A 25,912-nucleotide genomic window follows, 5' to 3' on the forward strand; every position below is an offset into this window, starting at 1 on the left:
GCATGCAAAACATTTGTTAGACCAGTAAGTTCCAAAACTCTATGCCAATAACAGCTAATTTCCCCCTCCCCACTCAGATCACTCCGACAGTCCAATGAAAATGATTGCTTGAGAAACTACCCTTTGCTAAGAAACTGTTTCTTTTTGACTATTTTCATTGAGAACAATCACTAAAGGTACTTTTGAAATGATTTGATATATAGACAACAGCTGCACTGGACCGTAACATCTCTGAAAAGCATCCTTGCACGACAAAGCAAATTGTAGCCCTTCAATTCCCACAACAAAAAAGGAAATGTGTTATAGAAAGTAATTTATTACACAATGTAACCAAGGCTAGTTTACAAATACAGTTCCAGTCATGTATGTGTATACATATGAATATACCCACATCTTATATTTACAGATTTGCATACAACATGTTTTCCTGTTTATTCATTTCAACACTTACTTTACGGTTTCACATCCAAAAACTAAAATGATTTGTACATAAGAGACTTAAAGGAGTTCAGCCCTGTGTGTTCCAAACAAAGAAACGGCAGCCAGCCCAGAGTCCAGGCAGACAGAGCACTTGACTGGCAGTCCAGAGGCCAGCCCTTCTCACGACTGCCCCAACAACAGCATTTGGCAGGTGAAATTTAAATACTGATAAATGTTTACCATGACTTAAAAAAATAAGATGAGTAAAAACCAAACATCAACAAAAAAAATTATATGTTCTAAGATAATCTCCCAAAGCAAGGACAAGCTCCAACGGTCAGTCGGCAAGTGTGAGGGGGTCGGGGGTTGGTGAGATGTAAACGGGTGCTTATCCAACCCCCTTTGTCCATCCACACACTTGCCAGAGCCCCTGGTACAGGGACTGAGTCCTGTCATGCAGTCTACAGAAGGAGACATTTATTGCTTTTCTTTCCTCGCCGGGCCTGTAGTGCCGCCCTGGTGGCCATCTCAAACACCTCCCGCACGCCATCCTTCGTCTTGGCCGAGCACTCCATATAGCCGAACGCTCCGATCCGGTTGGCCATGTCACGGGCCTCCTCTGGCTTCACTGGCTCCTACAGAGAGTTAAGAGGCACTGTCAGGACATCCAAAAAGCACTGACCATATCATGCGGAAAGAGTGACAGATAGTTTAGGGTGAGTTTTCCCGAAAGCTTTGTAGCCAACGTGGTCATTTTTTCTCTCATCCCAGTTTGTTTATAATCCCACGAGTTTGTAGAGGGAGGTAAAAAATGTACCTGTCATTTCTACGTACCTGTTTCATCTTGGCCAGCTCCCGGCGTGTGTGTTCATCGTTGCGCAGGTCCTTCTTATTGCCTACGAGGATGATGGGAACGTTTGGACAGAAGTGTTTGACCTCTGGAGTCCACTTCTCTGGAATGTTCTCTGTACGGAATCAAAGGGTCAAGGGTCAGACAAGCACACACCAACACTCAGTACATTTGGGAAGATATGGGGTAGTGTACCGGAGGAAGGAGGTGTAGAAGAGCTATTGCTGTCCTATGCGTATTGGATGTGCGAGTGAGTACTTCACTAGTCAGAATGGGCTGAACAACCCACCTATAAAAGGAAACCTTTTGCGGATGACAGCAAGAGAGTGAGTGTGTAAGCTCACCCAAGCTGTCTGGGCTGTCAATGGAGAAGCACATGAGGATGACGTCAGTGTCGGGGTAGGAGAGGGGGCGAAGCCTGTCGTAGTCCTCTTGGCCAGCTGTATCCCACAGAGCCAGCTCCACCTAGTACAGAGTAGACAACAACTAATGTTAACCCTCATACAGATATGCTTGAAGTGGCAAGTGTATGTCAGCTGTTCTGGTGACTGGGTTAATCAGCAAACCTCTGGCAATGGACACATTGATTCAGTAAAATGTACATTGTACAGTTAATGACATCTGCCTACCACAGACTTTCATGAACACACAGGAAATCAGGATAATTGGATATTACTTTTAGGTGTAGGCCAACTTCGACGAGGAATGAAAAGAGGACAATGTCAGAAAAACAAACTCCCAGCAAATCGGGAAAAATCACATCTCTGATAAGAGCCACTCTTTGAAAATGAATAACTGGACATTTCTTGAAGACATTCATCGGTGTGACACACTAAAGGATTAATAGAAAGCTACTTGCCCTTCTCGGTTGTTAAATGGGGAAAGCAAATTAGAGCAAGACACTTCTACAAGTATGACATGACGTAAGCAGAATTCATTCAGCATATCAAATCTAGATGTCCCAGATTTATAGCCGAGCCACATTGAGGCCAGGACACTTGGGATTATAGCTCACACAGGCCGCAATATAATGAAGTGCCATAGGGTCTTAAAATACAACTTTAGAATAAATATTCCTTACATCATTCAGAAGCATATGCTGCACCTAATATGTTTCTATACCTGGTTAACTGAACAAACATGTGCCATACCATTATACCCATCTGCCCCTATAGCTACAGATAAATGTAGCCCAATCTCAACGAGCCGATAACATGATAGCCAAGACCAGCACTATTAAACACAGTGAAGCGACCTTGAAAACCAGCTAGCAATTAGGGCTACGTAATTCACCTAACCTTGTTTACACCTTCAACTGAGAAATAAAAAAAGTATGTTGTTGAGTCTGTATTCATTACCTGTTTGCTGTCCACCTCAATGTCAGCCACATAGTTCTCAAAGACAGTGGGTACGTAGACCTCAGGAAACTGGTCTTTACTGAACACTATCAACAGACAGGTCTTCCCACAAGCACCATCTCCCACAATCACCAGCTTCTTACGAATCGCTGCCATGCCTGAGAAGAGAGAAATAAAATGCATGAAGAAACACAAGCAAGCCAACAGCCTTATATTAAACAGGTTTTATAACTGCTGTGGTCTCAAATAGGATCAATGTAGTGGATTGACTGGACACAACACAATTGTGAAGATTCGCAAAGCTAAGTCACACTTGTATCCTTGAACGATTTCTCCCAGTGGGGCTCATTGGGGGAAACACACTTGCCTTCAACACCTGCGGTTAAAGGGATAATTTACTTTGAACTTTAACCAGCTGGTCCTATCCATCCATGTCTTAGAAGACATCAACAACCAATGTTAACCAGGCTCTATCAAAACTGGCATGATCCAGAACAAACTGCAGGTATGGTATATGTTCTACACATGACGCTGGAAATCTACACTAATAACTGTTGAGTAAGTTTCCTCAGGTAAATGTGTGTGCAAGGAAATTGACAGCAAAGAGGGAAAGAGAATCAGCCCATCCATTCAATGATCGTATTGCTGCTCACGTTAAACTAGTTGCTGAATGTTAGGATCACAAGTCAGGACCGACAATGAATGGTGCATTCAAGGTGGAAAACATGCCCCATGTATTTTTAGACTGAGGGACATGTGTGACCAAACGCACCAACTCTGATGTACAGTCCCCAACTCTTATGTTTAGACTACTTCCAGAATAGGTCTTGACAACATTTAGCTAGTATTGCCATGTATAACCATGATACATTCGACTGGTTATTTGACTACCAGCACACTGATCCTGTGGACATCATGTGATTGTAGAAGTGAAGTACGTGCCAAAGCTGTATCCTAGTAATCATTAATGTGATGTCCCCATTAGTCAAACGCCACATAAAATGGGTTATCTGAAGCAGTCACATACAGGACAAAATCAGACAGTGGTGCACGGAAAGCAGCTTTTAGTTTCTTGGCTGACATTACATTAATTACTACTATAATACTGCTTAGGATAGACGGGCATTAAAGCTACTGTAACTAGGTGCATTTTTGCCCATAGGGTGGATCATTCAAATATTTAGGTAAGATGGCGTCAAAGCATCAACAGATGGCTGTTGTCCGCAGTATAAGGGCGGCCCCATTCACAACAAACTCACTTCGCTAGCTCTCTACCAGAAAAACAGTGTCTGGTCCATCTGAAGTGAAATTAAAATGGTCAACCCTAGACCGCAACTTGTCTAGCTAGTTAACCAACGTTACCTAAAATAAAGAGACGGATACTTGAAATCTATGGCCGGGCCAAACTAAGCCACCCAATTAGAGTCAAAGTTTTGTTTGTTATAGTTAGGTAGCGAGAAGAGTACTGTATAACCTTTGTTTACAGGATTACACGTTATAGTAAAAAAAATAATAACCGTAACTTCACTACTATGACGCTACAGTAGCGTTAGCTACTTGACAAAAACACAGTTAGCTAACGTAGCAAGCTAGCCAACTGGTCAGAATTATGGGGGCACCGTTGATGATGGTGGCTAACCGATAACGTTAGTTGTTGGCTAACTTGCTTTAGATAACAGCAACAAACTAACACGCCGGTTGGTTCCAAATACTGACTTGCTTCTGCATACGTTAACTACCTAAGAAAGTTAACTTGTGGGGATACGGTAGGTTTCTAGCATAGCTAGTGTTCTGGCAATTTCTTTTGAAGGATAAAAACAATGGAGATCCTTTTCCAACGGTTACTGCTGCTAGCTAGCCAGTAGCTTGAGTCAGTGCGGACGCGGTATAACGTTACTACTATTGAGGTCGTCCTCTCGGGCTCGTTTCGAAATGCGAGACCGACGACGATGTACGGTCGGACCACTTTCTAACAATTTATCCTACCATTACACTCCACCAATGTTGTCATATTTCGATAAAAGTGTTTCAAAAGTAGTTGTACCTGTTGTTTAGATGGCTTGCAGTCGTTTTCCCAGGGCTGTCTTGCTTCGCCGTTTACCCTCGTTTCGATACAATGTTGAATTACTTTGCGTGTGCACGCGAGGGGGAGGGGTGGCGGGGACGAGCGTGAGCCACGCCTGCGCGTGCACGTCACTCGGTTTCGATGAGCATCCAAACCGTTTTGATTTGGTTTTTCAATAATAGTTGCATTCCAAAACTTTTTCCACACAAAATAAATGTTAGAAAGGACCCAAGAAGTGGACAGATTATGCTTCCTTCCTTCGCATTGGGTCGTTCTACGAAAATGGTGGCTTTGCTGTCCCAGCCATAACCACCAGGAAAAACAGTTAAAAGTGTCAGATAATGACAAAGTATATTGTTAATAAAACATATGTAAGACAGTAAAATTACAAACCATGTTTTGTATATATTTTAGAGTCGATGTTTAGTGACATATTTTGATTTTTTGAAAGTGTTTTTTTTCTGCCACTTTAAATGTCATAAAGCAAAAGAAAGTATAAGCTTTATGTTGTGACCTACTTAAAAACAAATATATATAAATATCAACTCATTATTCAAAATCATTTTGTGAATAGCTGTCCCTCAATTCCATGTCACTGGTGTTACCACTGAGGGGTGTTACCGTTTATAAAATGCACCACTTTGAAAAGATTCAACCATTTGGCAACTTTTTCCTGGGTCAAAGGTTCATTGGAGCCAGAGCTGTTTTGAAAAGCACTCTGTTTGGCAAGTTCTTCCTGGGTCAAAGGTTCAATGGAGCCAGGTCTGTTTTGAAAAGCACGTTAGCAATTGGATGATTCATTTGATGTGAGGCCTTAAGATGTGTCACTGGTGTTACAAAGTTTATAGTAAGGGAAAGGACATTGTTTTAAAATAATTGATCAAAACACATGATTAAGTGATTTATTTTGAATTTAAGAAGTGTGGTTTGAGCGACTGTGGCCTCCATTTTAGCTATGCCATCTTGTCTACAGATTTGTCACTGGTGTTATTGTTCCTAGTTTTAAGTGTTACTGGTCTCTGGCATTACACAACAACTGTTTAAATTACTAATCACTTTTAAATATAATTTAAAATATGAACCCTTGTCATTCATTATATATGCAAATTTAAGTCCAATTACATTCTGGAAAGCCTGAATCGTCATCTAAAATATAGGTAACACCCATTTAAAAAAGTCTGGATAAGCATTTTTTAAATGTAATATAAAATACAGTACACTCATGTTGATTTATGTTAACTGTTATGTGTCTTGGTAAAAACATGATTTAATGTAGACTGGTAATCGTTTGAATTTGAGCTACCCTTTTCACAAATAAGTCAAGCTAGATAAATAGCTTATTTCTATTAGGCATTCCAATCTAAGTCACAGTCACCTAAATAAGGCAACATGGAGTACCCCTGGGAAAAGGTTGTCAGTTCAAAGCCCTTCATGACATACAATGAAACAGCTGTAGAGTATCACATGCTGTGCTAACTGCTCCATCTAGTGGCAGCCTAAATAAAAATCAGCTGACATGTGCTCTATTAGTACTACCTACCCAGTGTTGCTAAAAAAGACAATTTATGTCATGTCATACAATCATATTTTATTTCATATAGAGATAAACAAATAGATCAGAAACTAAAGAGGAATCTGCAATGGCCACAGTAGAAAGAAATACACCAATAGTGGAAATCAGGGAAAACTGTCCTGTGCACGGACAATATCTGAAAACCAAACCTTGAAGTCACCACCAACAAATTAAACAGAACTGCATCAGTATTGCCATCATTCACCACACCTAAACATTTCCAGTCAATCCACACAAACAGGTACTGCCACTAGCATTAACAAACCTCATAAATACACTGTGTTAGATTAAGAGTGCAGTTCTTATCTTAACCAACATTGAGACAGATTAATAAGGGGAAGAAAGAGAAACTAGAAAGGCTGCATTAAGGCTGCGTTTAGACAGGCATCCAAATTCGGATATTTTTCCACTAATTGATATTTTGACCAATCACATCAGATCTTTTCACATCAGCACTGACCTGATTGGTCCAAAGACCAATTAGTGAAAAAAAAGTTTAGAATTGGGCTGCCTGTCTAAAGCTGCGTTTTTACCAACCAGGTCAGCTCTGAAAAATATCTGTGATTAGTTAAAGACCAATTAGTGGAAGAAAAAGTGAACAGGGCTGCCTGTGGGAACGTAGCCAAAGAAACAAACAAGAGACTGACAAAATGTTCCTTAGGGACAAGGCGGCCTGTCAAGAGTGCATCGGTGACTATTACTGTCATTGTCAAAAGCTGCTGAACTTTATCAGGGCAAACCAGTGAGAAATTACAGGAAGCCACTGTGTAAACAATCTAGTGCTCTCCCTCCCCCAGTTACACACTCATTCACCTAAATCCAAACACACACACAACTTTCTGGACAGAACTAAATATTCTGACAGAACTCAAATCAACAGTATGAACAAAGAGGAAGACACACCCACATTCCCTTTATTCTATTATGGCTATGGTTCCCCATCTAGTAATCCAACTCTGACTCAGAGTAGTTGATATTCTGAAAATCACCTCAAGTATTCAGAGCAAAAGTAAACCCCTCAAAACAGGTACAGGAAACGCATCATCATCCACAGAGCAACTAGTCAAATTATCAGGTTTCCCACAAATGTAGGAAACATTTGAAAACAGAAGATCTAACAGCGGTAAAACAGCTGTGGGGTAAACCTAGATTCATTTCAGTCTTTAAGTGATGGGGACCAGAGAAAAGACGTATTTGACCTTGAAAATGGAACACCCATCAGGACAAAAGGATGACCTAGAAAACCGCTGAGAATCTCAGTCCGTCTGCTGAAAGCTTACTCTGGGACAATAGTAACACATAGCAACAGATGGGGAGTTTGCCAAGAGTCTCTGCTCCAGTCCAAGTGTCTCAGTCACAAAATCTGGGAGCCAGACGAGTAGCAGGTGTGGAGCAGCTGTCTTTTGGGGCAAAAGAGCTTTACGAAACACTTTGTGCACCCATTCAATACTTTATTCAGGAGAGACGCAAAGTGGTAGGTAGGGAGAGTCCAACCAATATGTTGTTACATTAACGTTTCAATTAACATATGAGGGTGGGCCCGGGGGAGCGATGGGTCTGTGATGGTATTTGTGTACAACTTTGGGGAGTCAGACCGTAAAACTGATAGGCCTGACAATGTTGACAATGTGTCAAACTGCTAGGGCTAATGTGTTGCATGTGTAGTCACTGTAGTGTATGCTAGTCAAAACTAAGCATGACTGAGTGTGTATCAGTGTGTCTGTTATGAGCGGGAGGGGGCGTCTTCAAAGCTGATGATGCTGGACTCCTGTCCCGTGGTGTTCTGGGAGCCGCTAGACCCCCCTGCTGGCGTCGTTCTCTCCTGCCCCAAGAGCAGGGGAGTGTCGGTCCGAACTTCATCCTCATTGTCGTCGTCGTCCATGCTTGGCCAGGTCGACTGGTCCTCCACCTTCTTCAGTCGCTCGTTTAGGGCCTTCAGCGCCAACTGCCTGTAAGACGATCATCATTTTATTTAACTAGGCAAGTCAGTTAAGAACAAATTCTTATTTACAATGACGACCTACCAAAAGACCTCCTGCGGGGACGGGGGCTGGGATTTAAATTAAAAATAAAATAATAATAACATAAATATAGGACAAAACACACCTCGACATGTGTTCTCTCTCAACACTACATAAAGAGAGACCAAAGACAACAACATAGCAAGGCAGCAACACAAAATTATGTGTGATGATACAGTATGTAGGCTTAACTGCTGTCTATGTAAACAAGGACATGAGTATGATAGCTTGCAAGTGTGTCAACCAGAAAATGAAGCATGAGGTAAACAACTCTTGGTAAATGGATGCCTGTGTTTGTGTTTATTTGGGCCTCTAGAGCACTCACCTTCTCCTCTCTGCATCCTGGGGGTCCGTCCCCGGAAGACTGATGGTGATGGAGGAAGGTGCCCCCACGTCGTAGCGCTTTACCATCTTCCTACAAACCTTGATCTTCACCAGGGCTGCGTGCACCAGGCCAGCCAGCAGCCCCACCACCGGCTGTACCACTTCAGGGAAGAAGGAGGCAAAGGCAAAGTGATCTGACATGTCGCCACGGCCCCGGCTGTGCCTCTGGTAGAAGCGCAGGTAGACCCAGCCTGCCACGGCGCCAAAGCTGTAGGCCGCCAGTGGGGCGGCACTCTCCAGCAGGCCTGAGAGGCAGAGCAGGGAAAAGCAGAGGAGGACCAGCGCCGGGGCAGCTTTGAGCCTCACCTGGGGAACCCGCAGCACCGTCGTATCCCCCATGGTCTGCTTAAGGGCCACCAACACCCCCCCGAGGAAGGCTGGTGTCCCGTGGACACGCACCGCGAATAGGTAGTCCAGGTCGAAGGTGACGACATACGTGAGCAAGTAGGAGAGGCCAGCCAGGAGGCCTGCAGAGATGTTGACCACAGTGAAAAAGATGAGCAGCTCCAAGGCGCCCCACAGAGGCTCCAACAGACGGCCACAGGCCATAACAGTCCCCACGTTGGCTGCCACTCCCCACACATGCTGCTCCACCACGGCATGGGTCACCAGGGTCCAGATCCAGAAGTTAGGGGGGAAGAGGTAGCCAGGTGTCACGCCCAGGGCATATGGAGTGTCAACTGCCCATGAGAGCAGGTACAGAAGGAGCACTATGGCACTTATGGACTTCACCACAACGCTCGTATTGGCTAATGCGCCAAAGAAGTGCTGTCGTGCAACTGGCAGATAGCGATTCATTGTGTTGTCTGTTAGTCTTGAGCAAGGGCCGATGAGTAAATTTGTCTGACCCGCAACTTCTCACGTGCTGGCCTTTATTTTCTTATTTTTTTTTAGCAGTGCCAAGAATAACAAACGAAATCAGCGGAACCAGACAACATCCACTCTCTATAGTGAAGATTCATCCGGGAAATAATCTGATTAATCAATGCTAATTAATGGTTTAAATCAACATTATGGTCTCACTGTTCAAAACACTTGATGGAGCAACTTTCCTACCTTGCTATGGACTTTGCTGAAGTTACCTTGTTTCTGATTAGATAAGAGTAGTTGGGCAAACGTTAGATAACTTACTAGCAAGCTAGCCGACACATTTAGCAACATGCCAATTACGCTCAATTGACATTGAACGGTGTCATCCTCGAAGTTTACATACAATTTAACTTCCCAATTAGTAAATAGCTACTTGACTTTAGAAATCATACCAAAAATTCCCAGATCTTCAACCAGCAAACGCTAGCTAGATAATAAACGTCATCAGCTTGCTGGCTAGCAAGCACTGTGGAATAAGTAGTTAGCTAGGCTAACTAGCTAAGGAAGAAGTCAGACTGTTACGATGTTTTAAATCCGCCATTATAGTTCATGAACCCATTTGATAAACGGGTTAGAGTTGTATAACTACGAAAACTACAAAAAAATAAACAGTACCAGCTCCTTTTTTTCTCTCGCCTCGGCACACAGATCAAATTAGTCCACCAGCTAGCTAACGTTAGAGGATTTCCTGCGTTAGCTAGCAAGCAACAGGCCGTCAAAGCAATGCTGTCGAGGCAAACAATTAGAGGTTCACGCGAAATTAATTGAGTCACTACGATTTCAGAATGTCAGAAGTCTCTTGGGTTACTTCAACGTTATTCCGATATAAAGCAACAGATTTATTCGGGAATATTTGTTGTCTTGTGAGGCACTCCCAGCATTTCACACTGACCAACAACGCTTGCGCTGTCAGTGCCAGCGTCACCAACACACACGAAGCGTCAAGTCACGCCAGTTTGGTGCACTAGTTGATTATGGGAAACATAGTTTTTTGTTGTTGCTAGATCCTTGAGCTCCATGTGGAAAGGGCAGCCTATGGGGCATGGATAACTTGAAAATGTATTCAAACTGACATGTATTCAAAATGTTCTCTCTCCTCAAGCATCGATTCAAGAGGCATACAAATGCTTGGATAACCACATACACATGAATTTTATTCAGTAATTAATTTCCACAATAAAAAATAATTCACATTTCTCAAGACTTAAAAAAAGACAAAACCCTGACATCAGAATGCTACAAGAATCAAACACCACAGACGGAGCACTGGCAAAATCTGGTCTGAAATCAAGTGACATAAAGTACTTGAGTAAAAATACTTTAAAGTACTACTTAAGTAGTTTTTAGGCATATCTGTACTTTACTATTTATATTTTTGACTACTTTTACTTCACTACATTCCTAAAGAAAGTATTGTACTTTTTATTCCATATATTTTCCATGACAACCAAAAGTACTTATTTAATTTTGAACTCTTAGCAGGACAGGAAAATTGTGAAATTCACACACTTATCAAGAGAACACACGGTCATCCCTACTGCTCTGGTCTGGCGGACTCACTAAACAGACATGCATAATTTGTAAATAATGTCTGAGTGTGCCCCTGGCTATCTCAAAAAAAAAATATATATATTCACTACTTTTAATACTTTATATTTTAGCAATTACATTTACTTTTGATACTTAAGTATATTTAAAAACAAATACTTTTAGATTTTTAATCAAGTAGTATTTTACTGGGTGACTAACTTTTACTTGAGTAACTTTCTATTACTTTTACTCAAGTATAACCATTGGGTACTTTTTCCACCATTGGAAATCAAACTAAGATAACGTTAATAGCTCACTGGCAGAAAATGCAAAGTGGGTAATGGTTGGCTACCACAGAAGCCCAAGTGAGTGACCTTTGACTAGCTAAGAACAATGGTGCATATGCAAGTAAGCATTTTGTGGACAAAGTATACGTGTCCCGTACATACGACTAATAAAACTTGAAACAAACTGGAAACTGTCCTCTGTGAAGACATCCATACAAATATACACACCCATAAACAACACAATCATGTGAAAAATAAACACTATTAAAATGACCTTGTCCACTTACAGTGCTGAAAACATGAGACTAAAAGACCCAGATGAGACATGCAAGGATCTGGGATGCCTAGGTGGAATTTTGCTTATGGAGCAAAAAAGTGCTAGCCACACGTTGGACACAACTGTACTGCTCTGATGTGTGTTTCAAATGTCATTGTCACCTTCTTGCATATTGATCAAATTCTCTCAGAATAACAAGCTCTGCTTCTACAGAATCAAAGACAAACCACTGGTACAGTGAGGTTAAATCATGAGTGTGCAATGATGGCGAGGGGGACAATTTGACTGAACCAAATACATGTGAATGCTTGACTTATGTAAAGGCCAAGGGCAGGCAACTCAAACGCTGAAAGCCTTCAAACATTTAAACATGAATATCCAAGCTACTAGGACATGTAAGAAGACCCAAACTCAGCCAAAGAACCAGGGCAGTGTATCATAGATATTCCCAGATCTCTGCCTGCACCTACCATTCCCCAAGGCGTTAAAACATTACAGTATAGATCAGAGGGCAACACAGAGCTACAACACCAAAGAGCGGTAAACAAGTCAAGTGACATCCAGTCCACTATGGCCAAGTTTCATGGAATAAGCAGACATCATGGAATTCCTTTTACATGTTAAGATACTGTATGTTGGGTCCATTTAAATTCTTATTTGTTTTTCAAATAAGTATTATCATAATGAGAAGATAAAAGCACTTGTTTTTAAATACAATTTAACAGACTCTGCTTGCATAGCTAATGATGAAATCTAAGGCTTGTAAGTAATTAAAGCAACTGTCCAGTGAAAATCTCACATTTAAAAGTTCATATTCTGTTAACTCATAGAGTGGCCAAAAAAACACTTAAAACACCACCTCAAACTTGTATCACAAACAAACATTTCCTCATAGAGGATGAGCTGGCCAATCAGCAGTCTACTTGCCCACACCATTCTGTTGTTGGGGTATGCCCACACCATTCCAACATAGAAAAGCTGATTTTAACATACTTAAATTATCCTTCCAAAAAATTGTAATTAAGTAATATGGTAGTTAATTATAAGTCATTTCTATGCCATATGAATTAACTATATAGGTCATATATGGGGGTGGCAGTGTAGCCTAGTGGTTAGAGCGTTGGACTAGTAACCGAAAGGTTGCCAAATCAAATCCCAGAGCTGACAAAGTAAAAATCTGTTGTTCTGCCCCTGAACAAGGCATTTAACCCACTGTTCCTAGGCCAACATTTTAATTAAGAACAAATTCTTATTTTCATAAAGGTTAAAAATAAATATGTCAGAAATCTGGAAACACTGGACAGTTACTTTAAGATATGATTGGTAAAGTCTATGTAAATCATTTCAGTTTCTTAGTCAAAACATGCAATCATCGGCTTGCAGACAGCTCATGTCACCAAAGCTAATACAAACACTAAAAGCATGCAATAGACAACTATGAATTCATTCTAAATACAGAACAGTACACCAGTCTCTGTGTAACGATATCAGTTTTGTTTGAACCTGTTGCTATGGATTGTCATCTAGGACAGGAGATTGAGTGAGCTATACTCAATCTTGCCCTCTTCATCTGATTTTAGGTAATGTCATCTGATAGACGTCTCTAGACTATATGCTCAGTTTCAGACACAGTGTCTATTCCCCCCCAACCAAGTTGAAAAGGATATCAGTTTAGTGAAAGTGTTACTTATGTTCAACTAGTGCTTGAGAATCTGTGTCATTAGAGTAACTGTTATCAAAGTAAATTAAATTTAAATTCCATTCAAAACATTATTTTATTTTATTTAGAAACTAAATTTTCTTTATCTAAAAGCCATCCATTGTTACATGTCCATTCACTAACTACATACAGGCTCTTCCAGCCATTCTCCTCAAGACAGCAGCTTGATTTTAATAACTGGAATTAAGAGAGTCAGTTGGTCACCGACTGAATTGATTTATAAATAAATACTTACATTCAAGTAGAAATCTATGGGAAAAAAACAGTTGGTTCAACAACTTAAGATGAATGAATACTGAGAGAACTACCTTTCATTTGCAATTAGGATAGATAGATTCACATGAACATCTGGATGATATGAACATAAATAAAAACTCAACAATCTGCTAATGAGTGGTTCGACCACCTTGACTGGTTGGTCCTGAAATTCACACACTTATGGGTCAGACGTCTATTCAGACGTATATAGCATTTCTCAAGTCATGTAACAAGAATCAACGTGTTCTAGTAAACGAACATAAAACATTTCCCTTACAAAAACAGAACAAAAAAAGGAATTAATAAATATGCACTGTCATAAATAAAAGTGGTACATAAAAAAATAGAAATAACAGGTCAATTAACACCTTATAAGTATGGTATGGAAAGATGAACAAGTCTGATGATGTGAGGGTCTCATAATAAACTCAATAACTGGAGTTTAAAGCTCTTGCTGAAGAGACAAGGCTAGGGACTTGGTGGAGGTGGTGGGCTGGGCTTCCCTCTTCCCAAAGTGTTGGGTAGTTTCCGCGTTCACATGCTAGTCGGAAAGTCAGACATTTCCCGACTTGCTAATTGGTTGTAGTTATACACATGCCGCGTTCAACCAGTTAGCAAGTTGGACATTCCCGAGCTTCCTAGCTCCGACTAGCACGTAAATGCAGCATGAGACAGTAGGCGGCCAACGTATGTAATGAGGGGGGTAATAACAGTCAGCAGTAACAGAAATGAAAAGTTCTGTTGTTTATTAAACAGAACCAGGTCACAGACCTCCCCCCTCTCTAAATCATAGTCCCGGTACTTTGTTACACAGTGAAGTCTTAAGCCAGCATCATCTTTACAGTGAGCTCACTAAGTCTATAATGACAAAACTGTGACCAAATTAGGGAAAGAAACCCTCTTCTCTAGGCCAATAGCAGTTGACGGTGATGTTTGGTTGCTTTTTGTACTTTTTTTGGCACAGCTATTTTTGACTCCTCTCAAATGATTTTGGTTTGACAATGATCTCTTGAACACTGTTTGTTTTTCCGTTGAAATCACATACGCCAAAGATGAGAAAAAGGAACTGAAAACGAGTGTTCATGCTATCCACAAGGCAGAGCGAGTCATTATGACAGAAGTTCTCTACTCTAGAACCCTTGGGTACACAATGCAGAAACAGACAGAGAAGTAGACAGGTGACCCACCTGACCACCAGAGGGTTCATGGGTTATATTTGCATCACTTAGCAAAGCTACAGTAAGACTATGTGTGAGATCCAGGTCCTAGGATTGCCCGTCTCACTGTTTCTCTACTCCCACTAGGTAACATTCAGAGAGACAGAGGCAAGGCATTTTCAATTCAGCTCCCTTCGGACAGTTGGAGTTTAGCAAGATCACAGTTTTCACATCGTCGCCTGTAGACGATGTGTACATTTGAAAAATGTAGATGACATATCAAAAATTGAAATCAGATCTTCACAAGTGTGATGCCTGTCCTCAAGGTCTGCATTAAAGTCGTAAATAAGCGTACATTCTTTGAGTTTAAGGTTTTTGACTTAATTTTTCACCCAACAAAGAGCCTAATTGTTTCTTTGAATTGAGTCTCAAGTAGTCAATTTTCTGAAAAACTAAACGCAGTAAATTCAAGGGCAAATCAAATCGATTTTGAAAACAGTTGTGACATGTTTAGAGCACGAATACTATATAAAATAATATTCAGTAGCATATAATGACAATGAAGAACAATATCATGTAACTGATATTTTGCGCCATACAATAATTACTACCAACTACGTATATAAAATTGACATATTAACTCAAGTCTATTGTCAGTTAGTTATTAACCTAGTCTGTCATCAACCGCTGGGAATAAAAAAATAAAATAGAAGACAAAGAAGTGGTTTGCAGGTCCAAACCCAGCAGTCTCTTGCTTCAGTGATTTGCAAAAGCCAGTACAGGACAACATTTTGGAAGCACCAAGTTCATTTTTCTTCATCACATAAGTTCAGATATGCCTTTTTAAAAATGTTTAAATAAGATATTCAGCATAAGGATTTGGTGCTTTGTCCAGTCTGTTATATTCCAACACAGATTCTCGTTATTTGAAAGGTGTGCATGTTGCATTTAGGATGGGGAATAGGTCTAGTGCAGGAGGTGGGCTTGGTTGTCCCTTCCCTTTCTCTTCAGCTTTCCTAGCCCCAGCAACTCCACTAACTGTCCCCTACAACCCACATGCCTCTTTCCTACAGTTGGAGGCTCTCATTGTCCCATCACCTCAATGACATCATCATCTTCATCGTCGTTGTTGCTGTCTGAGCTGCTTCCACCGGCGTTCTCTGCCGAGCCGTGGGCATCAGAGCGACCCAGCCCTGCCCCTATCAGGCCAGAGGAGGAGGGGAAGTGGGAGAAGAAGCTGGAGCCAGCGGGGCCTGGGGTGGCGGCCGGTAGCTCCCTGGGGTGCAGCAAGTTAGGATACATGCACAGGGACTGGCCGTAGGACATGGGGAAACCTGGGGGCAGCATGCCAGCCATACCAGCACCCAGCATGAAGGGAGCTAGGGAGGCTGAGTCAGGGGCAGCCGGGGAGGTGATGGTGGAGGAGGATCTAGGTAGGGTGCCGCCCCCCAAGCCGAAGGGGTCGGGAGTCATGGGGAACATGAGACGGTGGTCAGCCTGCTGGCTGTGGGACTGGAAGTACGGCAAGCCGGCCCCCATGAATATGGGGTGCCCCATGGAGCCCAGCATAGCTGGGTTGAGGCCCATGGGTGGGAGGTCATAGCCCGCCGCGAAGGGAAAAGCCTGGGGGGGCAACTGGGCCGAGGTCCGCTTGCTGGGGGCCGGCTGCTTTTTGATGGCCCATTCGACGTTGGACGGGGTGGAGGCCTTGCGCTTGGTGCCCCTCAGGTCCAGGGCAGCAATGGCATCTGTGCTGGGCTTGGCCGGGGCGGAGGCATCGCTCCAGGGCTTGGCATGGCTAGTCATGCTGCTGCCATTGTTGCTCTCTGCCGGCGCCTTCTCCTGTGGAGCCGCTGCACCTGCAGACGAAGCCTTGGAGCCCTGCTGATGCTGGGCCTTGGTTCTGGTTGAAGCCTCGTACCTCTGGAGTTCACTCAGGATTTCGGGGCTGTCGGGGGAGAGCAGGCGAGTCACACAGCCGTTGGCGGAGGCCTCCTCCGATACCTTCTGGGTGTCTGAGATAGGGAAGGTAAGACAGACGGGTCAGATACTTCTCTAGACTAAACGAAACCAGCACTGGATAAAAACAGATCCGTATGTACCAAATGAGTAAAAACGATACTGACTAAAGGTTGAGTTGGGATTGCTACCTTTGGGTGTAGCAGCTGACTTCTCTTCCCCTGCCTTGGGCTTGCTTGCAGTGCGGATGGCAAATATCCTCCCATCACAAGTCCTGATGTAGGTCCCTTTCGTTCCTCTGATGACGTGGATGCTCTCTCCTGCACTGATTCTGGCCTTAACATCAGTTGAACTGTTGGTTTCAGGTATCACGATATCTGTGGTGGTGACGATCTTCTGGACGAATACGCCCGCCTTTTGCAGGTAGTTGATGGGAAAGCCCGAGCTGGACTCGGTGTCTGCTGTGGGGGCAGAGCTGTGAGACGCCTGGCGAGGCATCGTGGGAATTGGAGTCGACTGAACTGGGCGAACACTGGCCACCGGCTTCTCATCTTGTCGGGGGGGTGGGCGCCTGAAGGGGGTAAGGGAGAGGAAAGATGACATGGTGGGGTATTGACAGTCCGAATTGAGAGTGGAGGGTTAAAGATTTTATCAACAGGTCAAACTTTGGAATTCAAAACTTGGTGTCACATTAGGCATCTCTCTCTAGTTCTTCATGGAACCGTGCCAGGAGTGCTACCTTTCTTCTTTTAGGGAGTTTTTCTACACACTTTAGTTCTGCATTGTTTGCTAATCTGGGTATCTGATGTAAAAAGGGCTTTACAAAATACATTTGATTGACTGTATGCAACTGTAGTATTGTTACTGAGAAAACGTGTACGTCTTTGGGGACCAGGGGACCATCTCACCAGTTGCGCTGGCTGAAGGCAGGGATATTTGTGAGGCTCTGGTCGCTGGCGGGGTAATAGTGGGCATAAGAGGGGCGCGTGTAGGGCACCGATGCACGCTTCTCATCCTCGTAGCTCTTCTTGGCGGCCTTCTTCTCCACTTTGGTGAGTTTCATCCCCTGTCGCTCCATCAGGAGAGACTCGTGGTGAAAGGGTTGCTGGAGAGACAGACATGGAGAGTAGTTTAAGTGAAATTGCTCTCTAAGTATAATATGCCATCATGAAGGTTATAATTCTGGATAGAAGTGTTAATAAAGTAGCATTTTGATGAGAGTGAGAGTTCAATGTGGAAATGATGGGTTGAGACAGAGTCTGTCCATGATTCAGCGAGCTAGATGTATGTATCATGTGGATAAGTATCAACTTATGATTAGACAGTATAGATGTGTGTATATAGATATGTATATCTAGTTTGGTTCTAACCTTGGTGTTCAGGTTTGGGTAGAGTGTATAATACAGTATGGTGTGCATATAGATACAGTTGAAGTTGGAAGTTTACATCCACTTAAGTTGGAGTCATTAAAACTAGTTTGTCAACCACTCCACAAATTTCTTGTTAACAAACTATAGTTTTGGCAAGTCAGTTAGGACAACTACTTTGTGCATGACACAAGCCATATTTCCAACAATTGTTTACAGACAGATTATTTAACTTATAATTCACTGTATCACAATTCCAGTGGGTCAGATGTTTACATACACTAAGTTGACTGTGCCTTTAAACAGCTTGGAAAATTCCAGAAAAAGATGTCATGGCTTTAGAAGCTTCTGATAGGCTAATTGACATCATTTGAGTCAATTGGAGGTGTACCTGTGGATGTATTTCAAGGCCTACCTTCAAACTCAGTGCCTATTTGCTTGACATCATGGGAAAATCAAAAGAAATAAGCCAAGACCCCAGAATTCTTTTTTGTAGACCTCCACAAGTCTGGTTCATCCTTGGGATGAACGCCTGAAGGTACCACTTTCATCTGTACAAACAATAGTACGCAAGTATAAACACCATGGGACCACGCAGCCGTCCTATCGCTCAGGAAGGGGAAGCGTTATGTCTCCAAAAGATGAACGTACTTTGGTGCGAAAAGTGCAAATCAATCACAGAACAACAGCAAAGGACCTTGTGAAGATACTGGAGGAAACAGGTACAAAAGTATCTATATCCACAGTAAAACGAGTCCTATATAGACATAAACTGAGAGTCTGCTCAGCAAGGAAGAAGCCACTGCTCCAAAACCGCCATAAAAAAGCCACACTACGATTTTCAACTGCACAGATCATACTTTTTGGAGAAATGTCCTCTGGTCTGATGAAACAAAAATATAACTATTTGGACATAATGAGCGTCGTTATGTTTGGAGGAAAAGGGGGAGGCTTGCAAGCCGAAGAACACTATCCCAACCGTGAAGCACAGGGTCGGCAGCATCATGTTGTGGGGGTGCTTTGCTGCAGGAGGGACTGGTGCACTTCAAAATTATGTGAATATATTGAAGCAACATATCAAGACATCAGTCAGGAAGTTAAAGCTTGGTCGCAAATGGGTCTTCCAAATGGACAATGATCCCAAGCATACTTCCAAAGTTGTGGCAAAATGGCTTAAGGACAACAAAGTCAAGGTATTGGAGTGGCCATCACAAAGCCCCGATTTCAATCCTATAGAAAATGTGTGGGCAGAACTGAAAAAGCTGGTGCGAGAAAAGGAGGCCTACAAACCTGACTCAGTTACACCAGCTCTGTCAAGAGGAATGGGCCAAAATTCACCCAACTTATTGTGGGAAGCTTGTGGCAGGCTACCCGAACAGTTTGACTCAAGTTAAACATTTTAAAGGCAATGCTACCAAATACTAAATGAGTGTATGGAAACTTCTGACCCACTGGGAATGTGATGAAAGAAATTAAAGCTGAAATAAATAATTCTCTACTATTATTCTGAATTTTCACATACTTAAAATAAAGGGGTGATCCTAACTGACCTAAGACTGGGAATTTTTACTAGGATTAAATGTCAGGAATGGTGAAAAACTGAGTTTAAATGTATTTGGCTAAGGTGTATATAAACTTCCGACTTCAACTGTATATACCTTGGTGACAAGGTGAGGGTAGAGCTGGCAGGCCTGTGATGTAGTGTGTGTTTGTAGATGTGTATATAGGTGTATTACCTTGGTGACAAGGTGAGGGTAGAGCTGGCAGTCCTGTGATGTAGTGTGTGTTTGTAGATGTGTATATAGGTGTATTACCTTGGTGACAAGGTGAGGGTAGAGCTGGCAGGCCTGTGATGTAGTGTGTGTTTGTAGATGTGTATATAGGTGTATTACCTTGGTGACAAGGTGAGGGTAGAGCTGGCAGGCCTGTGATGTAGTGTGTGTTTTTAGATGTGTATATAGGTGTATTACCTTGGTGACAAGGTGAGGGTAGAGCTGGCAGGCCTGTGATGTAGTGTGTGTTTGTAGATGTGTATATAGGTGTATTACCTTGGTGACAAGGTGAGGGTAGAGCTGGCAGGCCTGTGATGTAGTGTGTGTTTGTAGATGTGTATATAGGTGTATTACCTTGGTGACAAGGTGAGGGTAGAGCTGGCAGGCCTGTGATGTAGTGTGTGTTTGTAGATGTGTATATAGGTGTATTACCTAGGCGACAAGGTGAGGGTAGAGCTGGCAGGCCTGTGATGTAGTGTGTGTTTGTAGATGTGTATATAGGTGTATTACCTAGGCGACAAGGTGAGGGTAGAGCTGGCAGGCCTGTGATGTAGTGTTTGTTTATAGATGTGTATATAGGTGTATTACCTTGGTGACAAGGTGAGGGTAGAGCTGGCAGGCCTGTCTGATGCCCGCCTCTATCTCTTGGTGGGGCTGTAGTTGCACCTGTGACACGTCAGGCTCCTCTTCCACGAAGTGCAGCAGAGACTCCACCTCCCTTCGCGTGAACGACAGCACCGGGTTCAGGTCATCCACCACTCGGTCTTCAGAAAGGAGGGATGGATGGAGTCAAGAAAGGGGGTAACACTATGTCTAGGGCAGGGGTGGGCAATTCCAGTCCTCAACGGCCTGATTGGTGTCACAGTTTTGCCCCAGCCCCAGCTAACACACCTGACTCCAATAATCACCTAATCATGATCTTCAGTTTAGAATGCAATTTGATTAATCAGCTGCGTTTCATAGGAATGGAGAAAACGTGTGACACCAATCAGGCCCTTCGAGGACTGGAGTTGCCCATCTCATGTCTAGGGCCATCAACAGCTGCATGAAAAGGTCTCTGCGTGTGACATGAAACATGGCATACAGCATACCCTGGCCAAATTGGTGGTTGAAGATATCCCTCTAGTGGTGTGGGGGCTGTGCTTTGGCAAAGTGGGTGGGGTTATATCCTTCCTGTTTGGCCCTGTCCGGGGGTGTCCTCGGATGGGGCCACAGTGTCTCCTGACCCCTCCTGTCTCAGCCTCCAGTATTTATGCTGCAGTAGTTTATGTGTCGGGGGGCTAGGGTCAGTTTGTTATATCTGGAGTACTTCTCCTGTCCTATTCGGTGTCCTGTGAATTTAAGTGTGCGTTCTCTAATTCTCTCCTTCTCTCTTTCTTTCTCTCTCTCGGAGGACCTGAGCCCTATGACCATGCCTCAGGACTACCTGACATGATGACTCCTTGTTGTCCCCAGTCCACCTGGCCGTGCTGCTGCTCCAGTTTCAACTGTTCTGCCTTATTATTATTGGACCATGCTGGTCATTTATGAACATTTGAACATCTTGGCCATGTTCTGTTATAATCTCCACCCGGCACAGCCAGAAGAGGACTGGCCACCCCACATAGCCTGGTTCCTCTCTAGGTTTCTTCCTAGGTTTTGGCCTTTCTAGGGAGTTTTTCCTAGCCACCGTGCTTCTACACCTGCATTGCTTGCTGTTTGGGGTTTTAGGTTGGGTTTCTGTACAGCACTTTGAGATATCAGCTGAAGGGCTATATAAATAAATTTGATTTGATGATGTCTATTTTATTATTCAATTAAACTCTAAGAGTGTGGGCCTTCCCTTTCTGTGTATACAGCATAGCTGACCGACATGTGTTACATTTACATTTTTACATTTTAGTCATTTAGCAGACGCTCTTAAAACATCTTAGAGATAGGGGGCAGTATTTTCACGTCCGGATGAAAAACGTGTTACTCAGGCCCAGAAGCTAGGATATGCATATAATTGGTAGATTTGGATATAAAATAATGTCTATGAGTATAACACAAATGATTTGGCAGGTGAAACTCCAAGGACAAACCATCCAGTGAATTTTTTTCATTTTTAGGTCATAATATTTCCCAGTTAGATTTCTATTGAAAGCCCTATTTAATAGGAACCTGGTTACAGTTCCTATGGCTTCCACTAGATGTCAACAGTCTTTAGAAATCGGTTGATGTTTTTCTTTTGAGAAATGAAGAAGTACGGCTGTTCTTTGTGAGTGTCACTCCAGATGGATTCTACTGTGTGGTGCGCGTGAACTGGAACGCGCTTCAAGTTGTTTTTATCTGGTATTGGAAACCGTTTATCCCGTCTTAAATTGTATCGATTATTTACGTTTTAGGATACCTTAGGTTGGATTAGGAACGTTGTTTGAAATGTTTGGACCAAGTTTACAGGTAACTTATTAGATACTTTGTAGTCATGTTGGGCGAGTTGGAAACAGTATATTTCTGAATCAAACACGCCAAATAAATTGAGATTTTGGGGACATTATCGAACAAAAGGACCATTTGTGATGTTTCTGGGACATTTTGGAGTGCCAACAGAAGAAGATCTTCAAAGGTAAGGCATTTATTATATCGTTATTTCTGACTTTTGTGTCGCCACCTGCCTGGTTGAAAATTATTTTCATGTGTTTGTATGCGGGGGGCTGTCCTCAGATAATTGCATGGTCTGCTTTCGCCGTAAAGCCTTTTTGAAATATGACACTGCAGCTGGATTAACAAGAAATAAAGCTTTATTTTGATGTATTACACTTATATTTTCGGTTATCTTGAATATTGATATTTCTGTAGTTTGTATTTGGCGCTCATCAATTTCACTGGATGTTGTCAAATCGATCCCGCTAAAGGGATTGGCGCGCGAAGGGATCACTAACAGGTTAAGGTGCTCTAAGTCAAACCCACAACCCTGCTGTTGCAAGCGCCATGCTCTACCAACTGAGCCTAACAATGGCAAACTATGTCAAAGTGCACTTGGAGTGCACTTAGCCTGAGAGGAGTCTGACAGATCACAGGACTGCTGCACTTCGCAGCACACACACACTGTTGTGCTAGTGAAGTGGACTGGGCCGGCTGAAGAGCCCTTAACAGGGTTGGCGAGTAGATTTAAGATATTGGTAGCAGATGACCATGTAATAGTAGACCTAGTAGACATGGCTGGAGGAAGCAGAGATGTAGTCTGTATGAAGTCAGTATCCATTCTATTCTGTGTTTGTTTGGTTCACTGGTTACTCACCGGACATGCCCTGCTTGGAGATCTGTCGGTCGTAGATCTTCTTCTCCAAAGTGAAGTCACAGACGAGGCGGTAGATATGGCAGGGTTTCTTCTGGCCGTAGCGGTACACCCGACATACGGCCTGGGCGTCGTGACAGGGGTTCCAGGAGGCATCGAACACCACCACGCGGTTAGCCCCGATCAGGTTCACCCCCAGACAACCAGCCCTGAGGATGGGAAGAAGCACACGTCACTGACCTGATGTGTATGTGCACGTGTGTGAATGAGGGTTTGTGTGTGTGTGTGTGTGTGTATATATAAATAGAGGACTGTGCATGTGTGTGAATGAGGGTTTGTGTGTGTATGTATATATAAATAGAGGACTGTGCATGTGTGAATGAGGGTTTGTGTTTGTAACTAGTGTGGTTACTAGTGTGACCATACATAAGTATGATTACAAACAAATGATAATTATTTCTACCAGTGTGTTCCTGTGAAGGTCTTTTACCTGGTGGACAGCAGAAAGATCAAGGCGGAGGTGTTGGACGGGTCGTTGAACTGGTTGATGAGCCTCTCTCTCTCTGAAGCAGATGTGCTCCCATCCAGTCCTAAAGAGACAAACCATAAAAAGGAAGTCAATCCCTTTCTCCAACACAGGAACAACCAGTTTTTACCCAAGGGCTTCATACACAGAATGATGGTGAGATATCAATATCCCCAGCAGGTGGCGATAGTCAATGTAAGTCAACAGGAAAAGTGGCACCATGGGATTGGGGAGGCTGAATACATTTGTATAGCTTCAGTAAAAGACACCACTGGACAAATGGAGTCACAGAGACATGGCAGTGGTGGTTGTCATGGAAACGGGGACACTTACTGTAGTAGTTGTGGTTGCGGACCCAGTTTTGATTATAGCCCTCTCTGGCGCTGCCCGCCAGTATGGGCCTCTTGGCCAGGAACTCCTCGATGACTGACAGGGTGGACAAACTCTGACTACATGAGAAACAGTGGAGGGAGGGATACGGTGAGGAGGGGTGCTTGGAAATTACAGTGAAACTAATTTAACCATTTGAGAAGTTGGTCAGTCTGTGCTTTGGCCTTAGTCGTCGTGGAATATGTTGCGTAGCAACAGTTGTTTTAAAGGAACGGAAATGTAAGATCAAAACAGTAAAACAACTGAGGTTCTGTTTCTGTGCCTACCTGAACACCAGGATCTTGTCTCCCTTCCTCACACTCTCGTCGATCAGGTGGAACAGCAGGACCATCTTAGCAGAGTTCTCCAAGAGCCCGGGTTTATAGTCAGACATGATCTCCTTCGCCTGAGAGAGAGAGAGGAGATGAGGTAACAGAACAGTAGTGTAATTGTAGTGCACAGTTTAGGGTAATAACCCGTTTTTACTGAAACCTACGACAGAATCCGTTCTAAATGAGCGACCCTCAAGTTGTTTCCCAACCGTCATAAATCCATGATGACTCAACCCCCTGCCACTTAAACGGAATGGAAAAACAACAAACATGGTAGTGAAGTGTGGCTGCGTACCCATTCGTAGGTGATGACTTGGTTGGCCTTCTCCTGCAGAGCGTTGAGACTCAGCCCTCCGATGCTGTTGGGGTCCTCCGGGGTCTTGCCCTTCTGGTAGGGGGCTGGGCAGAGGGCGTGGCCATTGGTGATGTCATCCAGGTCCAGGTCCTGCTCATTGGCCAGATTCTCCTTCTGCAGCGCCTCGTACAACACGTCTGGGTGGTTCCAGATCTGGTAGAGGAAGACATTATTCCAACATTAGGATGACGTCTGAATGAAATGTGGACATGTAGTACACATCATGTGACATACAGCGCATTGGGAAAGTATTCAGACCACTTGAATTTTCCCACATTGTTACGTTACAGCCTTATTCTAAAATGGATGAAATTATTTTTCTCCCCCTCATCAATCTAGTGTGTAGATTGATGAGGGGGAAAAACAATTTCATTCATTTTAGAATAAGGCTGTAACATAACATTTTCTTTACATGACAAAATGTGGTCTGAATACTTTCCCAATGCGCTGTACATCAAACGCCATGTACATGTCCACATTTCATTCAGACGTCATCCTAATATTGTTATAATACCACATCATTTCAAACTGAAAAATCACATTTACATAAGTATTCAGACCCTTTACTCAGTACTTTGTTGAAGCACCTTTTGCAGCGATTACAGCCTTGAGTCTTCTTTGGTATGACGCTACAAGCTTGGCACACCTGTATTTGGGGAGTTTCTCCCATTCTTCTCTGCAGATCATCTCATGCTCTGTCAGGTTAAATGGAAAGCATCACTGCACAGCTATTTCAAGGTTTCTCCAGAGATGTTCGATCAGGTTCATGTCCAGGCTCTGGCTGGGCCACTCAAGGACATTCAGAGACTTGTCCCGAAGCCACTTCTGCGTTGTCTTGGCTGTGTGCTTAGGGTCACTGTCATTCGCCCCTGTCTGAGGTCCTGAGCGCTCTGGAGCAGGTTTTCATCAAGGCTGGTTTTACTGAGGAGTGGCTTCCGTCTGGCCACTCTACCATGAAGTCCTAATTGGTGGAGTGCTGCAGAGATAGTTGTCCTTCTGGAAGGTTCTCTCATGTCCACAGAGAAACTCTGGAGCTCTGACAGAGTGACCATTGGGTTCTTGGTCATCTCCCTGACCAAGGCGCTTCTCCCGATTGCTCAGTTTGGCTGGGCGGCCAACTCTAGGAAGAGTCTTGGTGGTTCCAAACTTCTTCCATTTAAGAATGATGGAGGCCACTGTATTCTTGGGGACCTTCAATGCTGC

At 43.2% G+C, this 25,912-nt stretch overlaps 3 protein-coding genes across 4 annotated transcripts in view; all 3 read right to left on the reverse strand.

Annotated features, from left to right (window-relative positions):
• Window positions 1–296: 296 nt before the first annotated feature.
• Window positions 297–4,780, reverse strand: LOC115102189 (rho-related GTP-binding protein RhoA-B-like). The gene is made up of 5 exons (XM_029621832.2): window positions 4,673–4,780; window positions 2,629–2,786; window positions 1,615–1,735; window positions 1,255–1,385; window positions 297–1,055 (listed from the first exon to the last, which is right to left on the reverse strand). The coding sequence occupies exons 2-5, from the start codon at window positions 2,782–2,784 to the stop codon at window positions 882–884; spliced, it is 582 nt and encodes a 193-aa protein (XP_029477692.1). The 5' UTR covers window positions 2,785–2,786; window positions 4,673–4,780; the 3' UTR covers window positions 297–881.
• A 1,484-nt stretch (window positions 4,781–6,264) lies between these two features.
• Window positions 6,265–10,461, reverse strand: LOC115102188 (transmembrane protein 115-like). The gene is made up of 2 exons (XM_029621830.2): window positions 8,613–10,461; window positions 6,265–8,215 (listed from the first exon to the last, which is right to left on the reverse strand). The coding sequence occupies exons 1-2, from the start codon at window positions 9,467–9,469 to the stop codon at window positions 7,990–7,992; spliced, it is 1,083 nt and encodes a 360-aa protein (XP_029477690.1). The 5' UTR covers window positions 9,470–10,461; the 3' UTR covers window positions 6,265–7,989.
• A 213-nt stretch (window positions 10,462–10,674) lies between these two features.
• LOC115102190 (helicase ARIP4-like) overlaps window positions 10,675–25,912 on the reverse strand; it is an 89,381-nt gene continuing 74,143 nt past the window's right edge. For both annotated transcript variants that reach the window (XM_029621833.2, XM_029621834.2), the window contains 9 exons: window positions 24,650–24,862; window positions 24,310–24,428; window positions 23,987–24,102; window positions 23,618–23,717; window positions 23,131–23,336; window positions 20,457–20,632; window positions 17,638–17,834; window positions 16,921–17,300; window positions 10,675–16,785 (listed from right to left, as the gene is read on the reverse strand). In XM_029621833.2, coding sequence (XP_029477693.1) covers window positions 15,854–16,785; window positions 16,921–17,300; window positions 17,638–17,834; window positions 20,457–20,632; window positions 23,131–23,336; window positions 23,618–23,717; window positions 23,987–24,102; window positions 24,310–24,428; window positions 24,650–24,862 — 2,439 coding nt within the window. In that variant the 3' untranslated portion in view covers window positions 10,675–15,853. The remainder of the gene's footprint in view (window positions 16,786–16,920; window positions 17,301–17,637; window positions 17,835–20,456; window positions 20,633–23,130; window positions 23,337–23,617; window positions 23,718–23,986; window positions 24,103–24,309; window positions 24,429–24,649; window positions 24,863–25,912) is intronic.

The sequence above is a fragment of the Oncorhynchus nerka genome, linkage group LG20 (genome assembly GCF_034236695.1).
Source record: "Oncorhynchus nerka isolate Pitt River linkage group LG20, Oner_Uvic_2.0, whole genome shotgun sequence".
Lineage (NCBI taxonomy): Eukaryota > Metazoa > Chordata > Actinopteri > Salmoniformes > Salmonidae > Oncorhynchus > Oncorhynchus nerka.